At 41.5% G+C, this 13,221-nt stretch overlaps 1 protein-coding gene across 1 annotated transcript; it reads right to left on the bottom strand.

Annotated features, from left to right (window-relative positions):
* Nucleotides 1-3,768: 3,768 nt before the first annotated feature.
* LOC133111276 (piggyBac transposable element-derived protein 3-like) lies at nt 3,769-6,201 on the bottom strand. Its single transcript, XM_061221467.1, has 2 exons — nt 6,171-6,201; nt 3,769-5,465 (listed from the first exon to the last, which is right to left on the bottom strand). The coding sequence occupies exon 2, from the start codon at nt 5,249-5,251 to the stop codon at nt 3,974-3,976; it is 1,278 nt and encodes a 425-aa protein (XP_061077451.1). The 5' UTR covers nt 5,252-5,465; nt 6,171-6,201; the 3' UTR covers nt 3,769-3,973.
* Between the last annotated feature and the right edge of the window lie 7,020 nt (nt 6,202-13,221).

The raw sequence follows: 13,221 nt of genomic DNA, 5'->3' as shown, positions 1-13,221 counted from the left end.
ACAAACTGTTTGGAACATCATTAAAAAGAAACAGTTGTATATTTGGGATCATTGCTGTGCTGTTGGATGAACTGTCGTCCAATGATTTCGGAGGCATTTGATTGAACTTGAGCAGATTCTGTACACTTCAGAATTAATTCTGCTTTATATCAGCAGTTGCATTATCATACACGCCAAAACTATAGTACCCCATCACCATGTTTCACAGATGAGGGGGGGTGCTTTGGTTCTTGGACAGTTCCTTTTAGCCTACACACTTTGCTCTTGCCATCTCTCAGAGTCAATCTTGACCTCATCTCTCCATAAGACCTTTTTCTAGAACTCTGTAGGGTTCTACTTAGCACAATGCAACCTGTCTATCCTGTTTTTTCTGCTAACCAGTGATTTGCATCTTACAGTGTTACCTCTGTAGATCTGATGAGTGTTTCTGATCTCTTGGGTCGGTGTTTTTTTGTTTTTTTTTTAATTATGGTGAGAATTCTTAGGTCATCAACTTTAGAGGACTTCCTTAGCCTGGAAATATGTGGAGGGTAGGAGCTGAGACTATGCAGAAGCATTCATTTACACTCTTCATCAGAGATACTGGTAGAGCACCTTAGAATTGCAGCTGAACACCCACTGTTGGAGACCATCTGCTTGCAGTCTCCATTTTAGCAAAGGCTCACTGGGCATAGCCAGGGCGTTGTAGTGGGGGGAAAAGTGGGACTGACTACCCAGGACCCAAATAGTGGGAGGGCCCTTAAAAAATATTTTATTTCAAAGTAATTTGTGTCATAAATAAATTAAAATTAGCTGAATAAATCGGTTGAGAGACTGAACTTTGTATCAAAAAACAATAAAAATAGTGGAGGCTATCTGAGGCCCAAAGGCGCAAAATGGTGTAGTTTGCCCCTGCGTTAGGATTCATCTCTAAACACAGCTAATCGAGCTGAGTGACTGACTGCTGATTGAGTCATGACTTTCCCCAAGAAAGGGAAATCGGGGTACCAAAAAAGAAAAGAAAAAAGAAAAGGAAAAGCAACTGAGGGAAAACAACTGCTAACTACTTTCTTTCAAAAGAAAGGTGAACATAACACAGTTTAAAGGTACAATGGGTAATTTCAGACTCCTAACGGTCAATCGAGGAATTGCAGCAACAAACCACCTGTTTATCCCTCCCCCTTCTCTGTGAACACATGTTGAAAACCCATTGCTCGCTCCAGGTTCTTCTCATGCACTGTTTTGGAAAGCTGACAGTGACAAATGGCAACAGAGCCTGCCGTCTTTTCGTACTGCTCTAGTAAGAAAAGGTGACTTGATGCTGACTTTATGAAATGTTGACTTTATTGTGCTACACAACACAATTTCTATTTTTATCTTTTAAATTTAGCTAAGCAACTATATTATGAGCAAGCAACTTATTTAGCTATGTAACTATCTAACTACCATATGATAGTCCACCACAAATGATGAAACTGTGACTTACAGTTTGAGACAAATAAAGGTTTAGCTAAACACGCATGATTGAAGACGTAAAGAGATAAAAGGAACAGCTGCCAAAATTGCACTCCAGACAAGCGATCACTGAAACTCTTCACTATTACTTATTATCCAAGTGAGGAATACATATCTAGTTATAAAACGATACCAGTTTGTTATCTGTAGCAAGAAGGAAATTAGCTATTAGCTTGCTGAATTTGCAAATATCCATTGCTACCGATAGTGAACTGGAATTGTTTTGTAATTAGACATGTAGGCTTCGCTTAGATAATAAGCAATAGTATACAGTTTCAGTGATTGCTGGTCTGAAGTGCAGCTACACGCAAGCAATCAGAACAAGCCCCCATGCCATTGGCCCCACCAAAGGCCAAGAGGCCTTGCTCCTAAATTACAAAATTCCAGGCCTGCTCATATCCATAATTTATCAAGACACATTGTACAAACACGCCAAAATTTCACTTGTGCACAAGACTCTTCCAAAGCTATCTCTTCTCCCTTTAGCTCAGGACAATAAAACAAAAGCAACCTCCCTATACCACAATTGCGTATTACACCCTAAAGAACATTATAAACTTATTTTTGTTATACTTTCTACAGTTATCCAATCTCAGAAAACTTTGCATGAAAAAATTCAACACCCTTTTAGCTTTCAGGACTGTGCCTGAGATCAAATAAAAATCTTTCAGAAAAATGTTTTAAATGTCCATTGCATAGGAGGCTGGTTAATAGACATGGGCATTTTCCCATGAAAAAGCATTTATCTCTCCTTCGGAAAGATTCACTCTTGTAATATTGCAAAATGTATAAACAGTGACACCTACAGGTCAGAATGGACAAAAAAAAAAGCTGACCTACCTGAAAATGGGTGCGCCTACTTCACCCTACTAACTCCGTATTGACTAAAACACATAACATGACGTGCCAACCGAGGTATAGACCAGACCGGCAACACATCACCGCCATAGCCACGCTCCTTCTTGGGGGTAAAAATAACATTCCTGGGGCCTCATTTATAAACGTTGCGTAGGCACAAAAGAATGCGTACGCCACTTTCTAAGCAAACTTTGGCATTTATAAAAAACGAACTTGACCGGAAAATGTGCGGTCCTCCACGGAAACTCTGACCCATGCGTACGCACATTAACTGGGGAAATGAGAAACTGTGCCTTTAATGCTCGTGACGTTATGCCAGGAAAACGGGAAGTGAAACAGGATTTAAACAGGTATAAAGATTTGCCGGGAGTTGTGGCTGGGTATGGCTGCTGTAAGGACGTGCTTCGTCCCTGTTATACTTATTAAAGTGTTGTGTTGTTGAATCTCGCTATACGGGTTCTCTCCCTTCCTAAGTGCAACACAACATTTGGCGACAAGAGAAGTCGAAAATTATATACAACAGATACCACTGTGTAAAATAAATCGAAATTGATTGTTGTTTATTGTACTCTTAAAGGGTTCTGATTTTCTGCATGTTTACACTAGGACTCGGAACTATACTGTCCTCTCAGGTCCTATTTGCACTTGTTCTTGTGTTTAATTTGCACTTTGTTGTACGTCGCTCGGCGGCACGGATGGTGCAGTGGGTAGCACTGCCGCCACACAGCAAGGAGGTCCTGGGTTCGAATCCCCGTCGGCCGGGGCCTCTCTGTGCGGAGTTTGCATGTTCTCCCCGTGTCTGCGTGGGTTTCCTCCGGGTACTCCGGTTTCCTCCCACAGTCCAAAGACATGCACGTTAGGCTGATTGGAGAGTCTAAATTGCCCATAGGTATGAGTGTGTGAGTGAATGGTGTGTGTGCCCTGCGATGGACTGGCGACCTGTCCAGGGTGTATTCCTGCCTTTCGCCCAATGTATGCTGGGATAGGCTCCAGCCCCCCTGCGACCCTGTTCAGGATAAGCGGGTTCAGATAATGGATGGATGGATGGATGTACGTCGCTCTGGACGTACAAGAGCGTCTGCTAAATGCCAGGCAATGTAATGTAATGTAATGTAATGTAATGAAATATTACCTATCACGTATCATATACGAAGAGTTAATTTGCAAAAACGGATAAAAGCCTCTCTTACAACAAATAAACAAACAGCTGTTTGATTGATGCTCCCTGGAGGGCCCAAAAATATCCTCCTGAGAACCAAAGAAAAAAAGTGTCTTACAATTTCTTTTTTTGTGTGATTTCCTATCTATTTGGGCCTAAAAAAACACCTTACAATTTTAATTTTTTTGAACATATTTTTAATTTTAATTTCACAGCATGTCCACTGTAGAGGACAACAGGACGATTTCCGTGTGAAAATACAACTGAATTTAGAAAATAAAAAAATTAGCAGATTTTGTCTTTAGAGTGATATTAACCCAAGAATACATTTCATTTGATCAAATTCATTTCATCTTTAGCATTCTTCTGTTGCTTGTTGCTTGCAAGGACAAAAGAACATAAACATAGAACATAAACATAGAACATTTATGCATTTATACATTTCTTCTTCCTCTGGATATTTTAGCGGTGATAATCCTGGAAGCATGTTTTCTTTTTGGTGATGCAGAGAAACATCTTGCATTTGATGCACCTCATGTATGTCTTGCCATTGCAGCCCTTATTCCTGCACCTTTCTGCATGTTTGATGTCCATAATCTCTGGCATGTGCCTGGCTCCTAGTCTGCGTACAGATGGCTCTGGTTGTGGGATCCTTGTTTTGGTTGGTGGCTGATACTCTTCCTCACTGTCTTCACTGCTGTCATCAAATGATGGACTATCCAGCAGCTCTTCAGCCAGGTGCATTTTGAAGTCCAGGTACTGCTGGGTGTTCTTAGCTGGTCGATTCAGTGCCTTACTGTCAGCCTTGTACTGGATCCAAGCGTTTGTGATGGCAACATCAAAGAAATGCATGATCACACGTGATGTCCACTTCTTGGTCCTGGTTGACATGCGGTAGAAGCTGAGCATTCGGTCACACAGGTCTACGCCACCCATGTTGTCATTATATTCCCTGATCACTGCTGGCCGTCTCACCTGGACGTGACCTTTTTCTTTTTTGGACCATCTGCTACAGATATCCTCTGGATCTCTCCCATACACAGTGGAAGCCATCAGAACTGGTTTATTGTCAAACCATTTTGTGACTGCCAGCTCAGGCCCCTTCCGGACCACCGTCACTGAAGCTCCTCTCCCTTCTTTTCTCAGCTGCTTATCTCCTGGCAGCTGGCATTGCTTTGGAACCCTGTTCTTCATAATAGTTCCAGTTGCTGGAAGACCCTTTGAGCGCAAAGTGTTCATGAGATCAATCGTTGTGAAATATCGATCAAAGAACACGTAAGTTCCTGTAGGAACAGACTCGACCATTCGCAAGACTGCTGCAGCTCCAACTCCCAGTCTTTGGCCCCTGAATGTGTTCTTGCCCTGATAGACCTCAAAATCCAGGACCAGACCGTTTGGCGAGGCAAGCACAAAAACCTTTAGGCCAGTAGGGTTTGGCTTTCCTGGCACATACTGCCTGACTGGGCAGCGGCCTGTGAACGGGATGATTTGCTCATCAACGCACACCTTGTCACACCTTGGAAGGCTGAGACAACCTTGCCTCACACGGTCAAGCAATGGTCTGACTCTCCAAAGAATGTCTGACTCCTTTGTCTCTTCAGTTACATCCAGGTCATTGACAATCTTGAGTGAGCTTCTCAGCTTGTAGAACCTATCCCTTGTCATTTTCCTGCTAATAACTGGCACTTTAGTTTTTTTAGCCCAAAACATTTTGACTCTGGGATAGCCAAGGCAGGCCATGTGTACTGATATGCCGAAGAGAATCTTGATTTCTTGGGCAGTAGTATTCAGTGACACTCCTGTAGTTTGCAGCTGTCTTTGATTAGTAAAAGCTGCCAGATCTTCAAAGATTTTGTTGTTGATGTACTGTGAAAAGTACTCGATTGGACTCCAGTATTCACAGATTTTAGGGTCATCTTGATAGACAGGAAGCCCAGGTAGCACAGGTGTGAATCTATTATGATGAATGGAAAAAAAACACAAATAAATTCCAGTTTATAAAAGGAGTAACAGTTAATCTTTTACACATCTATTTCGATTAATGCAGTAATTTCAGTGTCATCGATGTGATATGAATCCCTATTAACCAACCTCATAAGCATATTTTTAGGCAATTTGCATATATTTAACAGCAGTAACACATAGTACAAATACAACAATAATCTAACATGATAATAGAATTGAATACATTAGCCTGAAACTAAATAAAACATACAAGTTAGTCCTGGCCCACAGAGCACGACGACTTTCCTGCTCCCTCTCTGGCTCTGACTCTGTCTCATCAGATTCTCCTGCATCTTCTTCCTCTCCTCCTTCATCACCATCTTCCCCTATCACAGGCTGATACTCATCCTCATCCTCATCCTCATCCTTATCCTTTTCCTCATCTGACAGCTCCAAATCTGAATCTCCCTCTACTATCCGGTATAGAATCCTCTCTGCTTCACTTGTTTCTGCTACAACAATGTGCAGTCATTAAATACACTGAAATGGTCCCGGTGTCCACTACAGTTGACATTCATAAAAGGACTGTTATTTCAAAACAGAAATTATAAAACAGTTTTCAGATGTAAAAATATTGTTACTGACATGTTGATAAACAAGAATATATATAATTATCATGGTAAAAATAGCAGTAGATAAAGAATATTTGACTTACCTCTCCTCTTTCCATAAAATGTGGTTGTTGGTATGGCGGCCATTTTGATTGAAAAAAAAGTAAAGTTGCCAGCATGCAAACCCATCACATGACACATCACTGGAAAGCCCAGGATGTCCTCTACAGAATGAAATAGGGCTTGATAGGGTAACTCCAAATACTTAAGGAAAATACAGGTTAACAAAATGTCCATTATAAAGGACACAAATGAATGGGCCGGTTCTCAGGAGGATAAGATTTAGGATGATAAATATAAACTGAGATGTTGTTGTAAAATAATCCCTCAAATATGTAGACGAATTGTTAAACAATACTTCATGTTATTAAATGTATTCTCATAAATAATATGGTGAACAGTCGGACAAATTGCGCTGCACTGATGCCATTTACAATGCGTCAGTCGGGCAGATACGAGCATAGTTTCATATATTGTTATCATATTCATATATTACGTTTTATAATATGTTTATTGTTATAAATTTTTGTTCGTTTTATCTCTTAATTTTGTAACTGTGTTTTCAATGGTGCTAGACAAATGACGTGTATTATTATTATTATCGTCATCATCACATTCGTTGTGCAGAACTGTTCGTCATTTACAGGATAATTCCCACACCTGTAGCTTTTCAGAGGTAATCAAATGGCTGAAATTCTTGGCCTTCTTTTCAGCGTTTGCCATTGTCGTCTTCGTGAAATGCATATTCATTAGGGGCGTTTCACTGCCTATTTATAGGCAACTGTGGGCGGGACATGAAGCCGGCAAAGCTGCGCCACATTTAGAGTTGATTGTGATTTATAAAGGAAAATTGGCGTGGGACGTGCGTATGCACAGTTTTATAAATCAGACTATTGTTTTGCGTACGCACGTCCTAGGTTTCATGCTTACGCAACCTTTTGACGTGAATCCTAAGCACAGTTTTAGGCCCCTGGGGCCTCATTTCCTGTAAAAAAAATTCCTGTGCTGGAAAATGGCAGCGCCCGTTCATAGCATTAGCAGCTGAGGGGACATATTATTGGACACCCTGGGGCGTCTACTTGACACATTGAACTGAAATATAACTTGAAGGGAAACAGCTTGAACTTTCTATTCAAGTGACATCATCGTAATACTATGAATTGCCGACTGAAGTGTGTGAAGTGCTGTACATATTCATAGTATTCTGATGACGTCTCTAGCTGGTCACCATATTGTACGGATACTAACCGCTCACTTAAACGAACCCGCCAGCCACTATGTGGAGTAGAATTAGATAAATGTTTCTGTTCACCTTTTCTTCGAAAAAGGTCACAACATGTGTAATTTATCGTTGACATAACACATCCGATGGTGACAAGAGTAGGCAGTTCATAGAATCCCTGTAGTGAGAGAGAATGAGGGCGAGGATACGAGGAGTTTAAGTCAAGCTAGGAGGAACTTATGGCTAGCCAGAATAAACCACCACCTCCTTCAATTCCTCCCACCTCCACCTCCTCCCACTTTCAATCGTCCCAATGTTCTTCATCATACATTGCAGCTTTGGCGATCCCAAGTTGATATTGTATCGGCAGTAGCCAGCATATGAATTTAGACCAGTGATCATATTGACTAGCCTTGACTCTTCTATCATCTTCTGTAGAATAGGAACAAACCCCAAGCTGCTTAGCAAGCTGAGTGTTTATGTAACTAGGGGATATCAAATAAATAGTCTTCATCATACATTTCAGTTGCAATTAGCTAAGTTGATATTGTGTTGGGGGCAGCCAGTGTCTGAAATACCGTTAGCTATGCTTATAGTAACATTAGCTAACGTTACTGATGCACGTAGCATTCTGAATCAGAGCATGTGATTAATCTACGATTGTGTGTAGAATAGGAATCAACTGCTTAAATGTCATCGATGTTAATATTTACATTGAAAATATAGCATGTTTATATTATAACTGTATGGCTTTGCTTTTATATCATAAACTGACCGTTAACCCACACCTGAATGATGGTTTGGGAGTTGTTGGAGGAGGCAGGGAGGAGTTGGAGGTGTCTTCAATCCGCCGACAGACCCCTCCCGAATAAACTTGTAAGAGAGTGTTTTCTGATCACTTAACTCAATGTAGAATCTAGCCAGATCAAATGTATTAATGCCAGTGTTGACAACTTAGTATCACATTAACGTTAGTATGATGTTTGTAAAGCAGGGTAACATTAGCCGGCTAGCTACTTGACGTTAGTTGGCTGATTACAGCCGTTGGGCCCGTACAAGGGCTCGTACAGCCGTTGGGCCCTTGAGCAAGGCCCTTAACCCTGCATTGCTCCAGGGGAGGATTGTCTCCTGCTTAGTCTAATCAACTGTATGTCGCTCTGGATAAGAGCGTCTGCCAAATGCCAATAATGTAATGTAATGTAATGGTTAACATTAGCAGAGAGAGATCCTTAGCACACTGGCCACTCTGCTGGTATCTGTCATTTGGCTAAACAGCTCTGTGACTGCAATAAATGTGTATTAATCAGCCACCTCAGCTACATTTATATCTTCCCTTCCCTATTTCCCTAGGCAAACCGGAGTGGCAATTGTCAAGTTTTGATATGTTCATGTCGTATGGATCTCCATTGATAAGACTATTTTTTTTCGTGTCTTTTCTTTATTGTCTCTGTGATAGTTTATGAGAAACTTTATCTAAAGTGTTTTTATATTTGATATTGATATTGGTTGGTTCTGGTTGTCATTCATGATATTTTGTCTCAATGCCTTGATGGTTAGTATTAGCCTGGTGGTGCACTGTGTATCCATACAATATATATCGCTTTGAGTGACGTCATCGAATACTATGAACAGTGACATGCCCCTTCAATTTGTTATCCATTTGGGCTAAATGTATTCAGCCCGTTACAGTCTGAAGCATAGACTGTAGGTCTGAAGGTCTGTGTGAGACACCTTCAGTTTGTTATCCATTGAAGGCGTGTGAGTAATTAAGGAAATGGCGGGCACAAGCATGAACAAGGTGGAATAAAGAGATTGGGGACCAGACGATGTGCAGCTTAGACAACAGGACAAACGACAATGTAAGTTTTGTGTTTCTTGGTTTGAACAAAAGGATTGGCTAGCTAACAGCTAACGTAGCTAATAATTCTCTTTTTGACTTCCCATGTTTGCTTTTTGGAGGAGACATGGCAAGGCATTACAGATTTGAGATATTTGTTGGAGAAAATGTCGAAGCAAGATTTGCAAACTCATATTGGAAATTACATCAATCTGCCAATTCTGGGTAATGCTAACATAACGTTAGCCTGTCAGCTTGATGAATGTAACGTTTGCTAATTCCAACTCCATACAGAGACATAATTAACTTGTAAATTGTATTACATTTTTGGAGGACAGAAGTTAGCTCTGCGATGGGTAGGCTCATACTTATCATATCATACCTGCTCCTGGTCCAAGCGATGGTTCTGTCCCGCCTGGACTACTGCAATTCCCTCTTGGCTGGTGTAAGCCAGTCATAAGTAACATTTGGTCTCATGCGCTGGTCAGCTTGCTGACTTCCCCCTCCTGGGGCATACATTGTTAGCCCCCACCGTTGGCACACATGCCTGTGGGGGAGAGCTAGAGAAGGATTCTTAGAGGCACCTTCTTGAGCCCTGGGGCCCCCCCTTTTCTCACATTCCTACAGGATTTGAGTACAGGAGTACTGGAGATGGCATAAAGATGTTTCATGATAATCCCAGGTCAGAATATAGTAATGTTTGGTGTTATTCTGATTTTGTAACAGTCCACCGTTGATATCATAACCATTCAGGAGCCAAGGGGAAACTGGGCAAAAGCTGTCTCTGTAGAAGCCATGTGTTTTAGCCCCCTGCCTGGTGGGCCTGGCTGTAAATTATAGATGGGTGACTCACTTTTAGGGTCAAGAACTAAGGCCTGGCTTTCGGAGATAAGGAGAAGAAACCAAACAGTCTGGGGTGTCTCCTTTCCTTTCATTCACCCAAATCAGGTTTATCCAAAAGGTATATTACCATGAGAGGCACAAATACATATTTACAGCATAATGCAGTTATCCTGAAAACTCCCAACTACAGCATTCATAGATATGATGGGGCGGCCTATAGCGTAGTGTTTAAGGTCAGGAAGGGCTGCCATTTGTGAGGGGCCTGAGAGCTGGGGTTTCAATGTTGTTTAGACTACCTGTTGGGGAGTTAAGATGTATGAGTGGTCCAAGGCCAGTTGGGTCTTGGGAAAAGAATCCTCCCGAACATTGGTTCCACATTCACTTCCAAGGGGGAAGACTCCGGACAATGCCACAGTGCCCTCATTTGGGCACTGCTGTCATTACACCGGTGACTGCTCTCCTAGATTAAATATTCAAAACTGCTATTAAGATAGTAAATAGACCCGGTAACACCTTGAAAACATTGCCCATGTGATCCTTGTATTATTGCATTAAGTCTTATGTAATGGTAACAGGAATTGCATGTAAAATGGATAATCAGGAGGGAAGTTTCATGATAACTGCAACATAATAAAACATAAGGGTAATCTGTTTGGTATGGATGTGATCTGATAAAATCAAGGAATCGGATGAGATACATTTCATACCAAATGGATTTTAATAAACCATAGTTTCAATAACTCAAGGGAAAACCTACACGTCCTCTCTTGGTAATCATCTCATTTTCCCTACTCAACAACCCCCAACGGTGGGGGTCTAAATTCCAGGTTGATTTATGGCACTGCCGCCTGGTTCCAAACGTATGATTTGGCATAAAAGCAAGGGAGACAGACCAATCTGGGAAGATCGTATTCGACTTCCCACACAGCATATTGTACGTGTATGTAAGTATCAGGAAGATCGTATTCGACTTCCCACACAACATGTCTTGTGTATGTATGTATGCATGTATGTGTAGCAGCGGAAGATCGTATTCGACTTTCCACACGGCACATCTCTATTCTTAATTTGTGTATTTTGTAATTGATTGTGATATTCTAAAGCTAATAACCTACCTGTCTGCGAATAAACTATTTTGTTTGTAACTTGCGTGATCTCCATGACTCTAATTCATCTTGTACCTTTTCAGCCTTAATTATAACTGAATACTCAGGGGGAAATGGTGGCCAAAGACCGACCGATCGGCGTGGCGGTACACCTGTGGTAGTTCTAAGCTGTGAGGCCAGCAATTTCTGTCCCTTAAAGGGTCGGGGGACGCACGGCTCTTGTGATTTGGTGCGAAGGGAACCCTTGCGCGTTACGGCGCTGGTTCCTGCCAAATTAGCTCTTAGGAGCCCAGTTAATGCTACGCCGACCTGGGCTCGCAACTATCATGGCAGGTTTGCATGTATTGTGTTGACTGGACCCTACCGAACTGAGATTTCAGCAGTAATGCTAATCCCGGGAGCATCTATGGACTAATGGTGGCGCAGGTACAAGTCGAATGTAATCACTCCCGAGGTCCGCGTAAGTTGCAAACCCAAATTTCTAAATTATATTTTAAATGGAGTCAGATAAATGAGTAAAACTATAGTAACCACTAAGCGTACAATACGGCCCCGTTTGAGAACGGAGACTATTGTACTGATTCGTTTCTGGCCAGCTGTAAGCGGGATATGGGGCAGGTCAATCCATATCCGACCCATGGCAATGGACCCAGTATATTCTTAACATAATTGTGCTCTGTTCTTGTACGGAGGATAATAATTAACCCTACTAATTTTCTCCCGGCAACGCCAGAAGGACAAGCACGCAAAACCAAAATCAAATCCTTATCTTTGTTGTGCAGGTAGCAGTTGAGATTGTACTTCCCTCTAGGGTCTTTCAGCGCACTTATCCCTGGTTATGGGTATGCACTTTGTTGTACGTCGCTCTGGATAAGAACGTCTGCCTAATGCCATTAATGTAATGTAATGTAATACCATATCATTGTGCATGTTTCTAGACTTGGTTGACCATTTCTCTTTTTCTTTTTTTTAGTTAGCCGATCATTTGTCTAACACAGTCGCTCTGGTACACGTCAGAGACGAGTCAAAATGAGCAGCTTGACTATATGTTCACTGTTCTGTTCTGGTTCAGGTGAGAGTCAAAAGAAGCGAATCGATTAAAAAAGCACCATAACATTCCGCACACTGCGTGAGACCGGTCTCCATGACCGGTACAAATATGGATGATGGTCGGTATGACCTTTCTGACCTATTCAACATTCAGGATATATGCAACAGAGCTTTCCCATTCTTCAGCGATGGTTAATGGGTCTGGGTTGATGTTCAGACCTTCTGGAACTTCATGGGTTTTGATTTATTCAACAAGGTGTAGGGACAGATCTCTAATGAGACCCTCCTTGAAGTGTTGGCTGTCCATCTTGTTCTTTCTTTGCTTGCTGATTACCTTGGTTATGCTTTATTAGTATAGTCCATTTGAACCTTTTGCCACAGATCAGATTCGATGTTCTTATGTTGTGAATTGTTCCATGCTGTATGCCTGCTGCTGTCATTAATGCATTTTTTCTGTATTGTTCCTCCATTTTTTTCAGTTTGATTTTTGTTGTGTCTATCTATCATTTTCATTTTAGGTCTGTTTTTCACTTGATTGCTTGTCATAATTCTGTGGCAATTAATTCCTTGTGTTGCATTTTGTCTTGAAACTGACAGGGTTTCATTGCGTTTTCCCATATGTTGTTCCCTACTCTTCTTTTGTGCTTTTGAATTAACATTTTCCTCAGAAGTTTGTAGTAGTCAATCATGCCAACACTAAATATTGGTGTTGTCTTTGTTTGTGGTGCTGATTGTTTCAGCTTTAGCTTTATTTCTGCTGTGGTGCGGTGGTTATTCAAGATATTTTGTCCCCCTTTGCAGCTTGACATCCCTTAAATACTTACTTGCTGTATCTGCAGTGTACATTATTATAGGATTAGATTGCCAGCCATTTGTCTAACCATTCATTCATTCATTCATTCATTATCCTAACCCACTTATCCTGAACAGGATCGCATGGGGGCTGGAGCCTATCCCAGCATACATTGGGCGAAAGGTCGCCAGTCCATCACAGGGCACACACACCATACACTCACACCTATGGGCAATTTAGACTT

The sequence above is a fragment of the Conger conger genome, chromosome 2 (genome assembly GCF_963514075.1).
Source record: "Conger conger chromosome 2, fConCon1.1, whole genome shotgun sequence".
NCBI classification, from domain to species: Eukaryota; Metazoa; Chordata; class Actinopteri; order Anguilliformes; family Congridae; genus Conger; species Conger conger.
Note: the sequence above shows the minus strand (reverse complement) of the source record. Positions and strands in the feature narration are given on the sequence as shown.